The sequence below is a fragment of the Podarcis muralis genome, chromosome 3 (genome assembly GCF_964188315.1).
Source record: "Podarcis muralis chromosome 3, rPodMur119.hap1.1, whole genome shotgun sequence".
Classification (NCBI taxonomy): domain Eukaryota; kingdom Metazoa; phylum Chordata; class Lepidosauria; order Squamata; family Lacertidae; genus Podarcis; species Podarcis muralis.
Window position 1 is genome coordinate 78,757,792 of NC_135657.1, and position 19,419 is coordinate 78,777,210.

Consider the following 19,419-nt stretch of genomic DNA (forward strand, 5'->3'; position numbering starts at 1 on the left):
CCCTATGTTGTTGTTTAGTCGTGTCCAGCTCTTCGTGACCCCATGGACCAGAGCACACCAGGCACTCCTGTTTGCCACTCCTTTCCTTGTTGTTGTTGTTTAGTCATTTAGTCGTGTCCAACTCTTCGTGACACCATGGACCAGAGCACGCCAGCCACTCCTTTCCTAGAGCTACCTAAAGACTTGTATGCTCAGAGGGAAGGTAGAAACCCAGACCAGACAGCTGATGCTATCAGCTCCTGAAAGGACCACTAGTTGGTCTGATAGTATTGTTCTATATTTTATACCCTTTTTTGAAGGTTAAGGTTGGAAATCACCTTGAGTGCCTTGGCAGAATGTGGTATATAAAAATGCAACGGATAAATAAATTTCCATTAAGCCTTGTGGTTTTCCTGCTGGCAATAATAATAATAAACAGGCTAAAGCAGTTGAGGCCAACAATGCACAATTGGCATGATGTTCGTATGTGCTTTAAATCAGGTCCTTCCACAATCAGGGCCATCTCTACCATGGCCCTGGGACCTTAGGGTGAAGGGGTGGGCAATAAATAAATAAGAATGAAGCAGGGTGAAGTGGCCACCTTGGGTTTATGAGGAGTGTCATTAAAGGACAAGCAGGCTATTTCTACAACTTACCCGCTCCATCCTATTTATGAGATATGAATTAATGGAAGCTATTATGGTGAATATAATGTTCTATATCTCAGATAGCCCCAAATGATTGAAAGGTATTAAAGATGGCTTGGCATTAATATTACAATGCAGTGTCAAAGGCATACACAGTTCTCCCCCCTAACTCCATTTTACTTCACCACAACCCTGTGAGGCTGAGAGAGCAGAATGACTGGCAAAAGGTGAGGTTCATGGCTGAGCAGGGATTTGAGCCTGGATCTCCCCAGTCCTCACCCAACATTCTAACCACTATGCAACATTTATGTTATAAATATAATCTTTATGATAATTATTAAAGCAGGAAAACCTCACTCACTAAAGCTGCAATCATATCCACATTTACTTGAGAATAAGTTCCACTAAACACAGTGGGACTGACTTCTGAATAAACATACGCAGGAGTGGGCTGGGTGTCCCTGTCCCATGTCTCAACAAGCAAAACCAGGTCCTCCCTAGTATTATATACAACTAGAATAGACATGAAAACGTGCTTCCCCTCCATTATTCAGTGAGGTTAACACTGAAGGATATGTTGATGTGCAGTTAACAGTCTCTCTGGTTTCTCCCCCCCTTTGCCAAATTTGATGAAAATTATATTTAAATCTGGCTTCTCCTTCCTGTTTGTATTCAAAGCTAGCAGGTATTTGGCATTTAAGCCTTTCTTCCCTTCTCTGGGGCTACTTAAAGACCTATGTGCCTAAGGGAAGGCAGAAGAGAACACCAGGCCAGGAAGTCTGTAATAATTGGCTCCTGAAGGAACCATCAGTGGGCAAAATGCTGAGGGCACTGTTGGAGCAGGCCCTCCTTTCCTTTGTTGTTGTTTAGTTATGACCAGAGCATGCCAGGCACTCCTGTCTGCCACTCCTGTCTTTGTTGTGGTTGTTTAGTCGTGTCCGACTCTTCGTGACCCCATGGACCAGAGCACGCCAGGCACTCCTGTCTGCCACTCCTTTCCTTGTTGTTTAGTCATGTCCAACTCTTCATGACCCCATGGACCAGAGCACGCCAGGCACTCCTGTCTGCCACTCCTTTCCTTGTTGTTTAGTCATTTAGTTGTTTACGACTCTTCGTGACCCCATGGACCAGAGCACACCAGGCACTCCTTTCCTAGAGCTACCTAAAGACTTGTATGCCCTGAGGGAAAGCAGAAACCCAGACCAGACAGCTGATGCTATCAGCTCCTGAAGGGACCACTAGTTGGTCTGATAGTATTGTTCTATATTTTATACCCTTTTTTGAAGGTTAAGGTTGGAAATCACCTTGAGTGCCTTGGCAGAATGTGGTATAAAAATGCAACGGATAAATAAATTTCCATTAAGCCTTGTGGTTTTACTGCTGGCAATAATTGTTAAGTTGTAGGCGAACATAATCAAACAACACAACGATTCTTCCAAAGCAGCTCTTTATTTGTAAGCCAGAACAGAACTGAACAGCAAACAGCTCAACCAGCCTGCTTTTATAGGCTACCGGCTATAAACATTGTAGCAACAACAACCCAGGGTTTCCCGCCTAAAGTAACTGATGTGGACCTGAGTGAAAACTATATACACAATACCCCTGGTGGCCAGGGTGAGAACTTCAATACATAACAATAATAATAAACAGGCTAAAGCAGTTGAGGCCAACAATGCACAGTTGGCATGATGTTCATATTTGCTTTAAATCAGGTCCTTCCATAATCAGGGCCATCTCTACCATAGCCCTGGGACCTTAGGGTGAAGGGGTGGGCAATAAATAAATAAGACTATGAAGCAGAGTGAAGTGGCCACCTTGGGTTTATGAGGGGCGTCATTAAAGGGCAAGCAGGCTATTTCTACAACTTCTACTGCTGTCACTTCATCATTGGCTAACCCGCTCCATCCTATTTATGAGATATGAATTAATGGAAGCTATTATGGTGAATATAATGTTCTATATCTCAGATAGCCCCAAATGATGGAAAGGTATTAAAGATGGCTTGGCATTAATATTACAATGCGGTGGCATTTAAGAATGTAATAGTCCTGCCTGTGGGAAGCCTTGCAAGCCGTACCTAAGCGCCACAGCACCCTCCCCTCCTGCAGTTCCCAGCAATTCAGAAGCATATGTCTTTCTTAACACTTGTGTTATTGACAGTTTCCCATGCCTCTGCTCTGATACATGGTTCAGAACCAGAAGCAAAGCCGTAACTTATCTCCCATGCATTACTGATGCTCCAGGTGCTCCCATCTTGGCACGGCGCTGAGCCGCATCTCGATTCCCCTACAAAGCCCAAGTTTGAGTGTGGACATAAATAAAGCTTAGGCAGAGACTCTTCAGCTCCTGAGCCCATTTCTCCAAACGCTAGAATTATTGCACTAGCTCCTTCCGTGGGTTATTGAAATGTGAGACCTGTCAATTCTCTCAGCTCAGCTGCCTTTCCTGGAAGCCTAAGCGCGTCGATTGTGTGCAGTTCTACATTTCCAGGCAGCGGAACTGGAGCGCCTCAGGAAAAAAAAAAAGCGAGAAAGGAGGAGCGGTCCATGATCCCGCTACCTGACACCCCTTGAAAGCAGGGAGTGAACTTGGGGCCTGTTGAAGGCGGCAGACTTTCCCGTGGCGGCGGCGGCGCCCTTCCCTCGGCGAGCCTAGCGAGCGGCCTCCGCCGTGGTCCCTCGTCGAGCAGCGCGCGGGGAGAGCGCTCGCTGCTTCTGCTTCTGCTTCTTCTTCTTCCTCCCCTCCTCCATTGTTCCCGCCCCTTCTGGTCTCCGCCGGCTGCCGCCGTTGCAGCTCCTACCTCCGGCCCCTTCCCCTTCCGCCGCCTCCATCTCAGGCTCTCCGCCGGCTGAGCGCGGAGAGCGCCTCGCCTCGCCCTGCCCAGCCCCCGTCTCGGTGGGGAGGAGAGTCCCCGGGCCCCCCGGCGCCATGTCCCGGTACACGCGGCCTCCCAACACCTCGCTCTTCGTCAGGAACGTGGCCGACGCCACCAGGTAAGCGGCGGCGGCGAGGGAGGCGGCCTGCGCGCACCGAGGGGCGGGCGGCGGGGACCTGCCCGGGGCGGAGGCCTCCTGCGAGGATGCTGGGCCTCTGGGGGGGGGGGGGAACAAGGCCTTTCCGCTTCCCCTTTTTGGGAGAAACGCGGTTTTTTGTGTGTAAAATGGCTGAGGCCCAGCGGAGAAACGGGCAGATAAGGGGCTGGGTGTGGGTCCCTGGAAGATAGAAGGGGCGCTTTCTTCTTCGGGGGGGGGCTGCGTCTCAGAAAGGTGTGCGGCGAAGATGTGCACAGCGTGGCTCTATGGGCCAAGTAAAACGCCCCCTGCTATATTTTCCTATCGACTTTTTTTCTTTTTTAAAATTAAAATTGTTTCCATTGTTATCCGCCGTCGGTCCCACTTGCCGGAAAGGCGGGGTATAAACGGAAGCAGGCCCCGGGTTGTTTTTTGAAACGTTAGTCACCCTCCTTGTTATGGAAGAAAATGAAAATTGATCTCGTTCCCAGAGGGCAACCTGCCCTGGGAAAACCAGTGCAATGATATTTATAGCAGTATCTCTCCCTCCCCCTCTCCCCCCCCCCCCCGCCCACCGCTTGGGTACAGGGTGTCGCTTTCTGGCTAATCTGTGGGCGTGGAGGAGGAGGAGGGGGAATTGGTTCCTAGGCATTTGCTAAGGGATGACATGGACCTCCATACACACTGCCCAGGGTTGTGCCTCAAGGAGGTCACTTTGGTGCTGCTAATGCAGCACTTTGATTTCACCCCCAGAAGGGCACTCCATTGTCAGAAAGGTGCCAACAAGCGATGTGGTCCTACAGGTACCCTGTGGGTTATAGTTACGTGGCTTGAAAGTTTGCCACAGACTATGTTCCATCTAGGCCAGTACAGTGGACGCTTGGGTTGCGAACGTGATCTGTGCGGGATGCACGTTTGCAACCCGCAGTGGCGCGTCTGCACATGTGTGGGTTGCAATTCGGCGCTTATGTGCAAAGCGTGACCCCCGAAACCCAGAAGTAACCCGCTCCAGTACTTCCAGGTTTCGGCGGGTCCGTAACCAAAAAAACCCAACCTGAAGTGTCTGTAACCCGAGGTAAGACTGTACTGTCTATTCTATCTGTCAGGGACCACAGTAGTATGAGACCTTTGCTACCACTATTCAACTAGACATTTAGCCCAGACCTTTTGCATCATAAGCGTTACCCATTTATCCAGGTCTTTGTCATCTTTTGTTATATTAGTAATTATATAAATTTATTCATGTTGGAAGCCGCCTTAAGAATGGTTTTTTAACTATGGAAAGGTGGCATACAAATAAAATGATCATAGATCATAGAAAGATAGTTGTAAGGGAGCCTGAGGATCCTCTAGTGTCTAGTCCAACCCCCTGCAATGTAGGAATATGTAGCTGTCCCATACAGCAGTGGTTCCCAATTAGCTAATTACTCAGGACACCCTATTTTTCAAAAGCCAAGCCACAGACGCCCTACTTTTGAAAATTTTGATAACTCTATGGTAGTTACCTCTGCAAAACAATTTTTTGAACAAAATGTGAGGTGGCCCCAAATAAGCAAAGGATTTTAGGTATACTAAAAAACAAACAGATCATAAAATTTGTGTTATTACAATGCAAAAATAACAAAAAAAGTAGTTGAGGGGGAGGCAAGGGATGGGGCTGCGGACCCCCTGGGTGCCTTCTCCAGACCTCTAATTGGGAACCACTGCCATACAGGGATCAAACCTGCAACCTTGGCATTAACAGCACCATGCTCTAACCAACTGAACTGTATATATGTATCCTGTCTAGCTATTTTTATCTGAGTACTTAAAAGCATGTTTTCAGTCAATTCTTCCCTGCCACTTTGCAACCCCAGTAATGAAATTAAATGGAACGTCACATAAGGTGACAAGATGTGAATGAAGCAGGGCATTGAATTTTGATAGTTGCAGCTAGCTATTAAAGTTATGGAGCCCTCTCCTCCATTGCATTTGCTTGCCTTATACATTTTTTGTTTTGTCTTGGACAGGCTTCAGTACTTTTGTGGGTTTTAAAAAAAATTTGCTAAAAAGTCTTCCCATAGTCTGCTATGAGATTCCTCTCTTCAGTGGGGAGCACTTTGTAGTGAAAGTTTATTCAGATAGCAGAATACAGCTAGGACTGCAGCGTTTAAACCATTAATTAGTTAGATGAATCACTTTCATAACTCTTTAATTGAATAAAAGTGCCCCAATTAACTGGGCAGCAATATTAAAATATGGCATTATCTTTAATATATGTACTTATAAATAGAAATGGCAAGCAGCATATTAAAAAGGTATTCCTCCTTTTTTCTCACATTAGGAATGCCTCCTCTAATATCAGACCAGCATCACACAGCAATGCATTATCTAAAAACCAAAAAAGCAGTACTATTGTTTCCCTTATATGCAAAATTGATATCTGTCTGCTAGCAAAAAATCTTTACCCTGTGCTCCAAGCATAGTAGGGTTTCTTTTGTTCCTTTGTAGGGCGTGGAAGACTCTTTCCCGCATGAGAACCCAATATGCAAAGAATTGCAAATAATTATCCTTTCCCCCTATGATTGAAAGACCAGCCAATGAATAAGGCATATAATTAAAAAGCTAGCTATTATATTGTATAACCTGATGTTATCCATTCTAACAAGTGCCCAATAATTACTGACTTGTGTGGAGTCTTTTGATATGTATGGAGTGACACCCCTACTTCCCAGTTATTCATTTCACAGAAAGGAGCAAATTTGTGCATGCTTTTCTCTGTGGGTTTGTGTAATCCTCACCACATCTAGTGGCAATGAATTCAGCATAATATTATTCATTGTGTAAAGTTATTTCTTTTGTTTCTCCTGATACTTCTGCCTATGTGAGGATGTTTGTCTTATGTGAGGGAAAATATATCTGAATTCATCTTCTTCATTCTGTGTGCTCTTTCATGATTTCCCCCCCCCATGTCTGAATCTTTAGTATATTTGTTTTAAACTGAAAACTCATTTTCTGGTGCCCCAGTCCCATGCTGAAAAAATAGTGGCATTATATTCAATCAAGTTGTTGACCTGTTTATCTCAGTACAGTACAGTGTGCTTCAACTGGTGTTTGATCTCCTGAGCGATATTGTAGTCTGACAAAAAAAGCAGGGGTTCCAGAAAGAGAATTGTGCCTTTGGAGAATTTTCAGTTGCAGGATTGTTGGCATTCATTTTTGTCTCTGCCCCATTTCTGCAAATCGCTATTAGAGTAATCACAATGCGAATGATCCAATACCAGGAAAAATACATTTAAGTGAACCCTAAACATACTAATAAGTTCCTAGCTCGTTTTAGTTTCAATAATTATATATGTTCAAAATTTATGGCTATGATTCCCAATACTGATAGAATTATTGAAAGTGTGTCTTTAATAGTCTTAATACACAAGATGAGTCTGCTGCGGCTAGGTATTGCTAAAGCAGGTACAATGATAAAGAAACACTCATTCTTTTTGCCTTATTTCTAAAACACTTCAGGCCTGAGGATTTGCGTCGTGAATTTGGTCGGTATGGCCCTGTAGTAGACGTATACATTCCGCTTGACTTCTACACAAGACGCCCAAGAGGATTTGCTTATATACAATATCCTTTATGTCACTGTATTTTTTATTGAGGTGCATTGTTGTTATTGCGTCCTAACTTAATGTATTTATTTCTTTGTCTCAGAAAATGTAAAGCAGTCCACAGTGGCTGGCAAGCACCCCAAAGTTTGAATGAACCTGGTTAGATAGAGTCCAAGCAGGCAAGCCAAAAGACACCTTAAAGTTCAAGCTTCAAGGAATAAAGAGGGAGGGTGGAAAAAGATAAAAAGAAAACTGGAAGAGGGGAAGTCCTTTTTCAAGGAAAAGACAAAGCCACAACACCAAGTTAAGGCTTCGGCTTTCCGACATTTGCTCAAGTTCCAAAGTCAAAGCCAAGTCTGATTTGGTTGGTTCTCCGGCCCTTGTCAAGTCCATCTAGCAAGCCCTAAAGAGTAAAGGTCAAGATCAAGTGACGTGGAGGTAACTGCCAAAGTTTCCTTTTGTATCTTATCGCTCAAGCTCTTACGTTGCAGTCAAGAATTTGTTTGTTTATAACTGTTTTAGTTTAAAATATTGCTTCCTTGAATTGGTACAAGACAACTGTATGCAAATATTTGTTCGCTTTTCCATGAGTCATTTTCCTAACAGAATAGATTTCATTGGAATACTGAAATATATCAGTAATTTAGATGATCTAGTGACATATTTTTGTGGCATTTACAGCTATTTGTTTTAAATATTGGGAGTAAAGGAGGAGGAAAAACAAGTCAGCTGTTTATAGATATGAGCAATGTCTGCAGTAAATCAGAACAGAAGTAATGAACTGAGGCTGCTTACCTGAGAGTAAGCCACATTGACTTCAGTAGGACTTCCTCCTTAGTAGGTAATATTTCCTATTAATGTGTCAAGTTTAAGGGCCTTCAAATAAGGTGCACAACTTAAATATTGTTGCTTTAGTTCAGTTATGCATTAGAGATTTAGGGACTCCAAAATACACAGCGAGTCCCTTCCTGCCATTCCTTTGCCATTCAGATCTGTAGAGAAACAACTCTGTGTGCCCACAGACATGACATTCAAATGGAGGGGAAACCACTGTGTGTGGGAATTTCATGTGCATTTCAGTGTACACATGAGTTTCTGAATAAGGGCACCTATATTTTAAAGGCATTTATTATTACCTTGTTTCTGCATGTCATTGAGCTGCCTCATACTTTTTGTGGCAATCCAGGTATACTGACTGGTACTTGCTGTGACACACATACAAAGTGTGAAAGAAAGATGCACATCTTGCAGAATTTTGTGGGCCTTGACACTTACTGGGTTCCCTTGAGAAAGATGGGGCTTGCAAAACAAAGCGGAGATGACAACATGACTAGGGCAGTGGGCTCTGACAGATGCCTGAGCTTGCCATTCTCTGGAGTCAACACTGTTTTGAAATATGCATTGTACCCTGGCCGGGGAGTTGTGGCCAATCCTAGTTTCCCAGCGTGCTTGTGGTTGTGTGTCCTCCTTCCATACATACATATATGTATATACAACCAGACACACTGCTAGAGTTCTGCTGTATTTGAGTGGCAATATAAAGTATGAAGCAGCTCTCAGCTTAAGTGGCATATCAAAATAACTCTTGCTTTTTAAAGTATCTGGAGTAATTTGGTCTATGTTACATGATACAATTTTTTGCTTTGTGCATGTTTAAAGCGTCCTTAACAGACAGTCATGTTTGAAGATGTTCGTGATGCAGAAGATGCTCTTTATAACCTCAATAGAAAGTGGGTATGTGGCCGGCAAATTGAAATACAGTTTGCACAAGGTGATCGCAAAAGTAAGTGAACACCACCTTGTCACTTACTTATTCTGCAAAGCATTTCTTTAAGATAGTTGCCTTTCATATCTCTTAAGATTGGAAAATAAAACAGGCACAAGCTTATAAACTCTAGTTTTTAAAATTGCATGCGTGCTCAGTATGTAAGAAGCTGCAGTTTTCTTGCAATCTTCCAGTTCTGCTTTAAATTCTAGCACCAGGTCAGATGAAATCGAAAGAGCGGCGCCAGTGTTCTCCAATGGACTACAGAAGGTCAAGAAGCCGTAGCCGAAGGAGGACACGTAGCAGAAGTTCTTCATGGGGCTGGAGCAGGAGACATTCTGATAGTTTTAAAGAGTAAGTCTGAGGATCATGAGACAAAAATTCAATTGCATACTAATGATTGTGTGTATTATGTTCCAGGAGAATGTTTGTGAACAACAGTGATGGTAACCAGTGAGGATAAGGTAAACTTGAGCTGGTCCTGCAAAGGTTCAGTCATCCTGGCTCCTTTGTAAATAATTTGAACACTAATACTGTACAGGTAATACTGTACTTGTTTATCTGGTAATAAATCCCATTGAATGCAGTGGGGCTTACATCTGAGTAGAAATGCATAGAATTGTGCTGTGTGGCTGGCTATTCTCAGGCAGGCAGGCAATGAGGTAGTATAGCTTCAAAATTCTGGCACTACATTTGAAATGTTGGATTAAAATGTAAGTATTAAAATCATCTTGCTGACTGACTCCTAGTGAGCTCATTCTCGTTGCACCAGGTTTGAAAAAATAAAGTTTTGAGACAAAGTAGATTTTGTCTGAGATAGTAACAATGCATAGATAATTTTTAATAGCTTGTTATTCCAGTCTGAAAGAATAGAAGCATAAACCATGGGAATCCTCAAAACTACTCTTTAAATTTTCCTTTTGAAGTTTTGGGGTACTTTTGGCATACAGTACCGTTACAAAAACAAACAAACAAACAAACAAACAAACAGTACCTCAAACAAATTAAGCAAACTGTTTGGGTTACAATGCTCCTTAAAAAGCAGGAGAAGATCAAATATCGCTTCTAATGGAGCTTTGGATGATTTTCAGGTCAAGGCGTAGACGACATTCTTACAGCCAATCTAAGTCTCGCTCAAAATCTCTTCCAAGGCATTCCAGCTCGCCCAGACGATCCATCACCCCGCAGAGAAATTCTAGTTCTAGGGGAAGGTCGCGATCCAAGTCACCCCACAGAAGTTCCAAATACGTTGAAAAGTCACCATCCAGTTCCCATCGAAGACGTTCCGGTTCGAGAACAAAGTCACGATCACATCCAAAACGTTCCGGCTCAGCTACCAGATCCCTGTCGAAATCCCCTCGGAAACATACTAATTCCAGTTCTCGCTCACACTCTAGGAGCTTCTATCAGAGAAACAGCAACCAGTCAGTATCTGAAGAAGATTAATGCCTCTATTTCTTTAACACCGTTTTTTATGAGCACAAAATAAGGAGAACAGAAATTGTCCAAAGCTTATATGATATGTAAGGTAACTGATAAATGAGAGATCTTGCTATGTGCCCTTTCAGTCCCTGCTTCAGTGTGCAGAACTCCTTTTAAGATTTTATTTTTAATTTTTAAAGAAACATTTACCTAGTCTAGATTCTATTTCCCTGGACTTGGAACCCAATAGTAGGCAATCCTGTGCCCAAGTTAAGCTCCCTGCATCCATGCAAGCTGTCGTTAGTCCTGGCAGTGATGTAACTTCAGCTGCTGAAAGACCAATCAGCTTTCCTTATCAGAACTGTAATTGCCTTTTGCTCCATGTTCTTTCAGTTGGCCGAACCTAATGTCAGTTTAACATTGTGCTGGATAGAAGCTGTATGAGAGGTTTCCTCCTGTTTAATGTGGGGATAGAGGCAGAGCCATTCAGCCATGCCCTCCTTGGCTCTCGCATAATGCTTTTGTAGATATTGTAGTGCAAGCAAGGCTTGTACTGCATATCTACACCTGGAAAAGGGCAGAGCTGCTCAACAAGTAGCCTTTTGCTATTCGTTTTAACGTGACATGAATTGGATGAAGCTACAGGTTGTTTTACTTCATTTTGCTGTTTTCTTTGGCATTATTTTTCTGCCTGCTTTATTGTCATACCAAGAATAACCAGTTCAAATCTGAGTCTACTGTTCTTGTATGTTCTTTGGGAAATTAGGGTCTTTTGTTGAGGGTGGGGGGTGCTGAGGGAGGCATTATAATGTGTGTGTTGAGTTTGAAATGCCATTTCAAATTCAGGTGGTCTAATTGTTTCAGATTAGAGAAGTACATTAGCAGGCTAGTATGGGAAATTTTGTATAACATAGGGTAGTTGGAATCTCACATCCTTCCGAGTTTATGTTTTTTAAAATATAATTTATATTTAAAAGCCTAGCAATTTATTTCCATTTGGGGGCTCCATTTTGAAAGAGAAGTGCTAACCGATCTTAATTAACTTCTATCGAAATCCCAATCTATAGATCTGCAAGCACATTAAAGCTTTTGGAACTCAATTTTCTTGTCAAATAGATGATGGGCAAGAGGGAGAAGGAGTACCCAGATAGCCTTTCCTTTCCTTCACCAATGTACAGGCTGTGCATGCAGATTTGGCAGTGTGTTGGGATGGGGTGCATTTCAGTCTGGTCTGAATATGCAGCAGAATGAGGTACAAGTAAAGGGCTGGAATAGACTGTACTGCTTCATATGGGCAATACCACTTTTGAATGCTCTCTCTGTTTTTTTAATTCCCAAAGGCAATGAAAATAGAAAGTCATATCAGGCAAATAGTTTGGCTACAATCTACTCCCTGTTGTACTTACCTTCTATTGGTAGGGAGTGTTTAACATAAGGGAACATTCAAAATGTGATTTATCTACAAACCGGAATTGGTACAGTTCACTCTATGAAAACATTCTGCTGTATGTGTAAGATACAGCCTCTGATCCTGTACAGTGGTCTCTCAGCATTTGGAAAGTGGATGATTATCACATTGTCAGTCACTGGATTGTGACTAATGCTTAGTAGAAAGCAGTCTAATAATATGTGATGGAAATTTAAAAAGTGGTAATTGGTTATATAAAGTCATTTTGTAATACTGTAATATAAGTTGTTAAGCACATGCTTTTCATGTGTAGTCAAAACATTTTTGTGAAACCCTTAAAACAGTAATATTTGTAGTCTAAGAATCTTGCTACATTATATATTTTCGAACTGTCATTGTATTATGAGATTAATGTAGAAGACACCTTCTTCAAACATTTTAAAGTTCTGAGCCCCTGAAACTATTGAACTATTGAGTATAAAATAATTATTGGCTTGTCTAACCCAAGTAACAGAAGGTATTCTGAAAATACTTTGTATTTTATAATATGTTACATTTGCATTGTGTAGTAATGTTTGGGAACCTATAATTTGTGTTTAAGTGTATAGTACTAGCTGTGATGTCTGTTACATGGTACAAGCATTGTATTAAGTAACTGTGGTGGCAGTAAAACCACGTTTCACTTCATGAGCAATTATACAATTTTGTGTTGGAAATAGCATTATTGTTATTTCATAACTTAAGATATTATTTTCAATAAAACACATAAAGTTCCTTGTCATTCCCTTTTACAAACAAACAAACACTTCATAACAACTGTGCACACCAGCATAGCAGAGTGTTTCGCATAGGGGAAGAGTGACTTGCCCAAAGCAACAAAATTTATCTAGGATTGGGTACTTAATTTTGTTCCACACTGCAGGAACTTGCTTCCACACTGCTGCTGCTCACAGTGCCAGGTTAGATGAGAAGTTCAGAACCATACAGGAGGGCTCATCTGGCAATAATGCCCCCTGTGACATTAGCACAATGTTTGAGGGTTGAGGCTATTGTGAGGAAGAGTTGCAGCATGGACTTCTCCTCCTGTATGATCCCAGGCATGTCACACCACTGAGAAGACACGAGATCCCAGTTTTATTGTAGATCTGCACATAGGGAATAAGATAGTAAGATGCTGGGCTACTGCTGCAGTTCAGACTGTAGAGTGGATTTATTTATTTGCTTTCCCCCATTTTTTGTAAAATACACACATTCATCCTTGCATGCAGTGGTCAGAACGCACAGAAGAAAGATTAAGTGTAGCTTTCTCTGTTTTCAGTTTACTACATATGTAGATCTTTTATTGTTTGGAGCATTAAAAAAAGAATCTGCAAGAAACAAGAGGGAATAGCAACATAGTCTGGGAAATGCTAAGATTTGTGGATGTATTAAATAAGATTTGGGTGGAGACTAAGGGAGGACCCCTCAAAAAAACACAGAGTGAGGACTGAGCACAGTTAGTGACCACAGAATGTGTGAGAGGTGTTGGATCAATCCATCAACCTCTGATGGATGATTTAGAAGGATTGGGTCCAGCATCACTTTTGCTGTGTGTGTATCCATACTTGGCCGTTACATCTCAATGCAACTCCTTCCTTGGAAGCATCTTCAGGTTTGAAGGTACACAAGTAGGCAATAAGCGCTCATGGATGTCATAAAGATTCAGTCAAGTGCAGAGGTTTACTTGACAGGCATGCTTAGAGTTCAACAAGAACTTGACAAGGTTTACTTGACAAGGCATGCTTAGAGTTCAACAAGAGTCCAAGACTCACTCACTGCTCTCACCACCAGGCTCAAGCAAGAGACTGAACAAGTTACAAGAAGTTTCACTGAACCATTGTTATCATTTCTTCCTGTGCGTGTCCTTACATAGACAAAACAATCTCAGCCTTCTGCTGCTGCTCGAAACTTTTCTGTTTCTGGAACAAATTATTCTCTCACACAGAATATCCAACAAGGGGAAGAATGGAAAACTAGGAGAGAAGGAATGGAAGGAAGAATACATTGCTAACTGGCAAGAGCCAGAACAGGAGCACTCTACCCAGCAACCTTCTGTTGCAGGTACAGCTTGTTCTGTAAAGTTTGTAGATAAGTTATTAATTAGCAAAAACTAGTTCTTAGAGTCTTGGCAGAAAGTTAAGCTCACTTAAGTATACAGTAGCAAAATGGTAAGTTCAGTGTTAAGAACTTTTTGAAAGAGATTGAACAGCAAATACCTGTTCAGCACCGAAATGACCTCCCCAGGGTGTATATACCGTACTTTTCTCTTTATAACATGCAGATTTTTTCTCCCAAAAAGTAAGGGGAAATGTCTGTGCGTGTTATTGAGCGAATGTGTGGTCCCTGGAGCCGACTGGACGGAGCGCAGGGGCAAAAATCTGGCAAAAATCCAATCGAGCGAGTCAGGGAGGAGGGAGCTCCGTGAGAGAGGAAACTTGCTTTCCTGCATTCTGCCTCAGGGTCTTACTGCCCACCCTGTTCTGTTTCGGTTCCTGTTTGCTCAAACGGAACAAAGAGCAGGCAAATCCCCTCTCCTCCAGGCAAGCAGAGGGGACAGGAAAGGATCACGTCCTTCCTTCTAATTCCTCTCCGTGCTCCGGTGCTGCTGTGTCCAGGGAAGCATTTTAGGGACTCGCAGGCAGCCGGAAAACATGCAGGTGGGAGAGAGAGAGAGAGAGAGGGCTGGCTTGGGTGTGTGTGTGGGGGGGGACTTTTGCCTTCCTTTCCTCCCTCCCGTTAAACCTCTCTCCTGCATTCTTAGCCAGCTGCTTCTCTGCACACCCCTCGTGCTCCTTGTCCCTTCTGTGTTTTTCCTTCCCTCCCCACTTAAAACGTGGTTACAAAGCATGGATCCACATGGATCCTCAGGATCTTTGCATTGGGTCACCCCAAATTCACCATCAGATTACATAGCATGTCCATGGCTACAGCCTGCACCAAAAAAATCACGCACCCACTGTTGCCTGGGGCTGCAGTGGTGCAAAAACGTGGTTACAAAGCATGGATCCACATGGATCCTCAGGATCTTTGCATTGGGTCACCCCAAATTCACCATCAGATCACATAGCATGTCCCTGGCTACAGGCTGCCCCTCAAAAATCACGCACCCACTGTTGCCTGAGGCTGCAATGGTGCAAAAACGTGGTTACAAAGCATGGATCCACATGGATCCTCAGGATCTTTGCACTGGGTCACCCCAAACTTACCATCAGATCACATGTCTGTGGCCACAGCATGAGGCACAAAAATGATACATCCACTGTTTCATTCAGAATTTCCCCCCCCCCCTTGTTTTCCTCCTCTAAAAACGATTTGCGTGTTATGGTCAGGTGCGTGTTATAGAGCGAAAAATACGGTAATCTTAGTGCCATTACAGTGGTACCTCGGAAGTCGAACGGAATCCGTTCCAGAAGTCCATTCAACTTCCAAAACGTTCGGAAACCAAGGTGCGGCTTCCAATTGGTTTCAGGAAGGCCCTGCAGCCAATCAGAAGCTGCGGAAGCCCTGTCAGTTCAGGTTCCAAAGGGTGTTCGCACACTGGAACACTCCTGGGTTTGCGGTATTTGGGAGCCAAAACGGACAAGTACCAAGGCATTTGAGATCCAAAGTACGACTATATACATCCATTACATGCTGACATTTGGAATATTGTGCAGTTCTGGCTTTCCTACCTCACTCAAAAGAGCCATCCTAAACCTGGAAAAGAAATAAAGCAAGACGTAAATGTCTATAACTTACTGAATTACATAACAGAAGATGTATTACAAATGAACATGTCAAGCTTCCTTAAACTAGGGAGCCCATTGGACAATCTAGTTCAGTCTGTATGTCACCAAGTTTCCAAGGTCTTGGAGGACGTCTTTCATAAGTCTGTTCCCCAAGATTATTCAGCCTAGAGATGTACGGTAACCTGGAAGCTTTTGCACGCAAAATACTTTTTCTACCACTGAGCCATGAATGCTATGCCACTACTGATGGATACTAGCTCAGAAAGCTTTAAAGAGATAAATTAATGGAGGACTGTGCTATCGATACCTATGGCAGCTGAACAGAATCTTGCGCATATTCCTCTGAGAAGATACCTGTTGCTTTCATACCCTTTTTGTGAATTTCAAGGGATAGCTGTGTGTTGCTTTTGGAAAAGGGTGGTCCCTTGTAGAAGTCTCGTGCTGCATCTCATTTCTTGATGGGAGGTATGCCCGTAAGTGCCCTCTGCCATCCCTTCCCATTACTTACCGCAAGAGCTGCCAACTGAAGTACATCTCAGCTAGTTTTACAAGCCTATGGATGGCTTATAAACTCTCACAAATGACTTATGTTGTACAGAAGAAAGTGGAAATGTTCTGAATGTTCTTAATAAGATCTTATGTTGTATGGCAGAATTTGGAAATTTTTGATATTGGAAATTTATGAATGTTCTTCATAAGATGTTTTCCCCATTGGCTCTTACATGCTACATAATTTCATAGCTTTCAGCGCAAGCATAAATGACTTCATACCTTTCCCTCTTGTTTTTGTATCCAGTTTGAACTGTAAGTACCATTCTTTTTCTCAGTTTTTTCTCTTATGCTGGCCACCTTCAGGCATTTTTTCTTCTCCATTTACCAATTCTGCATAGAAGATACCAGGAAGGTGGTCCGGTATATAAGTGAACTTGTAAGTGAACTTTCTGTCCGGCATTTTTATTTACATTAATCTCTGGGACTTTGAATAAGAGCAATACATTTTTTAAAATAAAAAATATGGGATATATGTTATGATTTTTTCAAACAAAAATAATTTACCATCATGGTTTTTCAGTTTAGATATATGTCAAAGCTGCTTATAAAATCTGTTGAGAGCTAATGTAGCTTTGCATTGAGCAGTCCAACACCTTCCACTTTAATTTCCTGAGAATGCCGCTGAGTCATACACTGGCCCAGTCTACACCCCCCCCCCAAAGGGATTCTGGCATCAGATCCAGGGGGCACTCTGGTCTATCATTTACTTCTCTATGGATTGGATCCAGAGACACACTTGTGGAAGAAATTATTGCACTAATGCCATTCCATTAACAGTGGTAAATGAGCTAGTCTAGTGGAAGTCTGACTTTCCACAGGAGATTGTGCAAGACTGTGTGTAAATGAAAGAATAGCTATCTCTAGATTTCAGATCTCTTGCATAAGGATCTTGAGCTAAGTCAGAAAGAAATCCTGCTTGCAGAAGTCAGGACGCCTATGGATCTAGTTTTCTATGCCAGTCCTAAAATCCTAATTACAATGGTTCTGGTATATGTTTGTGTTAAGGGACGCGGGTGGCGCTGTGGTCTAAACCACAGAGCCTAGGGCTTGCTGATCAGAAGGTCGGCGGTTCGAATCCCCGCGGCGGGGTGCGCTCCCGTCGCTCTGTCCCAGCGCCTGCCAACCTAGCAGTTCGAAAGCACCCCCGGGTGCAAGTAGATAAATAGGGACCGCTTACTAGCAGGAAGGTAAACGGCGTTCCGTGTGCTGCGCTGGCTCACCAGATGCAGCTTGTCACGCTGGCCACGTGACCCGGAGGTGTCTGCGGACAGCGCTGGCTCCCGGCCTATAGAGTGAGATGAGCGCACAACCCTAGAGTCTGGCAAGACTGGCCCGTACGGGCAGGGGTACCTTTACCTTTTACCAGCAGGAAGGTAAACGGTGTTTCCGTGCGCTGCTCTGGTTTCGCCAGAAGTGGCTTAGTCATGTTGGCCACATGACCCGTAAAAACTGTCTGTGGACAAACACCAGCTCCCTCAGCCAGTAAAGTGAGAAGAGTGCCGCAACCCCAGAGTCATTCGGAACTGGACTTAACTGTCAGGGATCCTTTACCTTTTTTTTTAGGATGAAGATACACTCAACAAAGTAGAATTTACCTCTGTAAAAACATGCATAATATGCAGCAAACTATCTTACCTTTTCTTCAGTGACCAAAACACACTTTTGAGTAAACATGGTATATACCCTGTTAAGACAAAGAAGAGACAATTTTTCACCTTAAAAAATTGCAACCTAAAAATTATGTACTGACGCATATGGTTCAGTGTCTGCTCTGATAACTTGTCATGCCCTATGCGACTAATTCATGCAAGTCAAATCACTTTGCAGAAGCATGGATTGAAATTGATTGTTACGATATGCAGTTTAACTGGGACATAGAACAGAATGCTAATCTTATCATTTGCAGTTGTTCTTGTTTAAAGATTGTTCTGAGACTTGGAATTTTGCCTGCATAATTGTTTTGAATAAAGCTGAATTTAAAAGAGATTGTTGCTGAACCCTATTTATTAAAGCTAAGAGTTGTCTGCCAAAACAAAGTCTTTTGATCTGAAGCTTATTGTAGTACAGTATAGCTGGCAAAGGCAACAAAAATCCACTAGAGGGTGCTCCAAACTTTTTGTACATCTCAGCAGGAGACTTACTATGAACATGTCTCCCTCTTATTTACATTCCTTTTTGTTTTGAAGACACGCTAGGAACGGCAAACAAGCAGAGAAGGGCATACAGTTAGAAATGCATTGGAATATTTGCTGTATGCCAACTGGAAAAATAACAATGTGGAGATGGGATACAGTAGACAAGAAGCCTAGGAGGCAATAAGCTGCTCCTGAAATGGCAGCAGTTCCTCTTGGGAGATCTTTCTTCCCGTGCAAATTCAGCTCTATAAAATGATTTGTCTCCACACTGCTGCAAGCTGCTGCTGTAGACACTGGAATGTCTGGATTTAACATCTTTTGTTGTTTTTACGAAGAATTCAAAAGTAGTCAGCCAGCAGCATTCCAGTGCTCTTTTTTTAGACCCAGTTTCTGGCAATGCATGTTTGTGTGTGTGTTTTTCTTATGTATCCACAGTACTAGCCCAATGTAGATTGACAAGAACTACTGTAGTGTTGTTGTTGTTTTTAAGCACGGGGTAGGGTGGGGGTTGGGCAAAAAGGAAGCTACTAAATAAGGAACAATTGAAGGCTGAAGTAAAACATGTTTTGTAAAGAAACATGAGCTCTCGCCTAAGGGACGGGCATTGTTAGGTTTTTGATGTGGGGAATGAAGCTGTATATTTAAGTGCCTTGTGGGAATACCATTGTGGAAAAGCAGTGCCTCGGTAGTGCTAAGGGACTGTAACATGGAAGCACCCAATGTTTAGTAGAAGGGGCTGTGGTAAACTGTAATTTCTTATTTTGTACGAAGATCAGTGGGGAGAACCCCACCATTAGAGAGCTCTGGAATCTGGTTGGAGACTCTAAAGATAACCCAGCCTAAAAGCCAGGAGATTGGGGATTTGTACTGAGAAGACAACCATCTGACCATAAAAAGCACTGTCCCTACAACATTCCCAATTAGAACTGTATCTGAACTTGATGAAAAACATTGTTTACAGTATGTGCTACATGCGTTCGTCATGTGTTTTTCATAAGCCCTTAGATATCATAGAAGAGACAGGCCAAAAGAACCAGCCTTTTGGTGTGTACATTAACATTCCCCAAAACAGCAGATTTTGGCAACCTTCAAGATTTATCTTGAGCAGACAGCTGGTTGTGTAGTATGGTATTAATGTTGCTGTCT

At 42.8% G+C, this 19,419-nt stretch overlaps 1 protein-coding gene across 3 annotated transcripts; it reads left to right on the plus strand.

Annotated features, from left to right (window-relative positions):
- Positions 1–3,141: 3,141 nt before the first annotated feature.
- On the plus strand, positions 3,142–12,593 carry SRSF12 (serine and arginine rich splicing factor 12). Of its 3 annotated transcripts, none has more exons than XM_028722951.2 (5): positions 3,142–3,619; positions 7,139–7,243; positions 8,904–9,007; positions 9,202–9,343; positions 10,081–12,593. In XM_028722951.2, the coding sequence occupies exons 1-5, from the start codon at positions 3,555–3,557 to the stop codon at positions 10,433–10,435; spliced, it is 771 nt and encodes a 256-aa protein (XP_028578784.1). In that variant the 5' UTR covers positions 3,142–3,554; the 3' UTR covers positions 10,436–12,593. The 3 variants fall into 3 exon arrangements, with proteins under 3 accessions (XP_028578784.1, XP_028578785.1, XP_077782293.1); XM_028722952.2 differs by having other exon boundaries at positions 3,147–3,619; positions 10,141–12,593; XM_077926167.1 differs by lacking the exons at positions 3,142–3,619; positions 7,139–7,243 and adding an exon at positions 7,270–7,662 and having other exon boundaries at positions 8,884–9,007.
- Positions 12,594–19,419: the final 6,826 nt, after the last annotated feature.

Coding starts and splice junctions, on each gene's coding strand:
- SRSF12 (XM_028722951.2), top strand. CDS start 3,555: ATGTCCCGGTACACGCGGCCTCCCAACACCTCGCTCTTCGTCAGGAAC. Junction 7,244..8,903: donor AGAGGATTTGCTTATATACA/ATATCCTTTATG, acceptor ACAGACAGTCAT/GTTTGAAGATGTTCGTGATG. Junction 9,008..9,201: donor TGCACAAGGTGATCGCAAAA/GTAAGTGAACAC, acceptor TTTAAATTCTAG/CACCAGGTCAGATGAAATCG.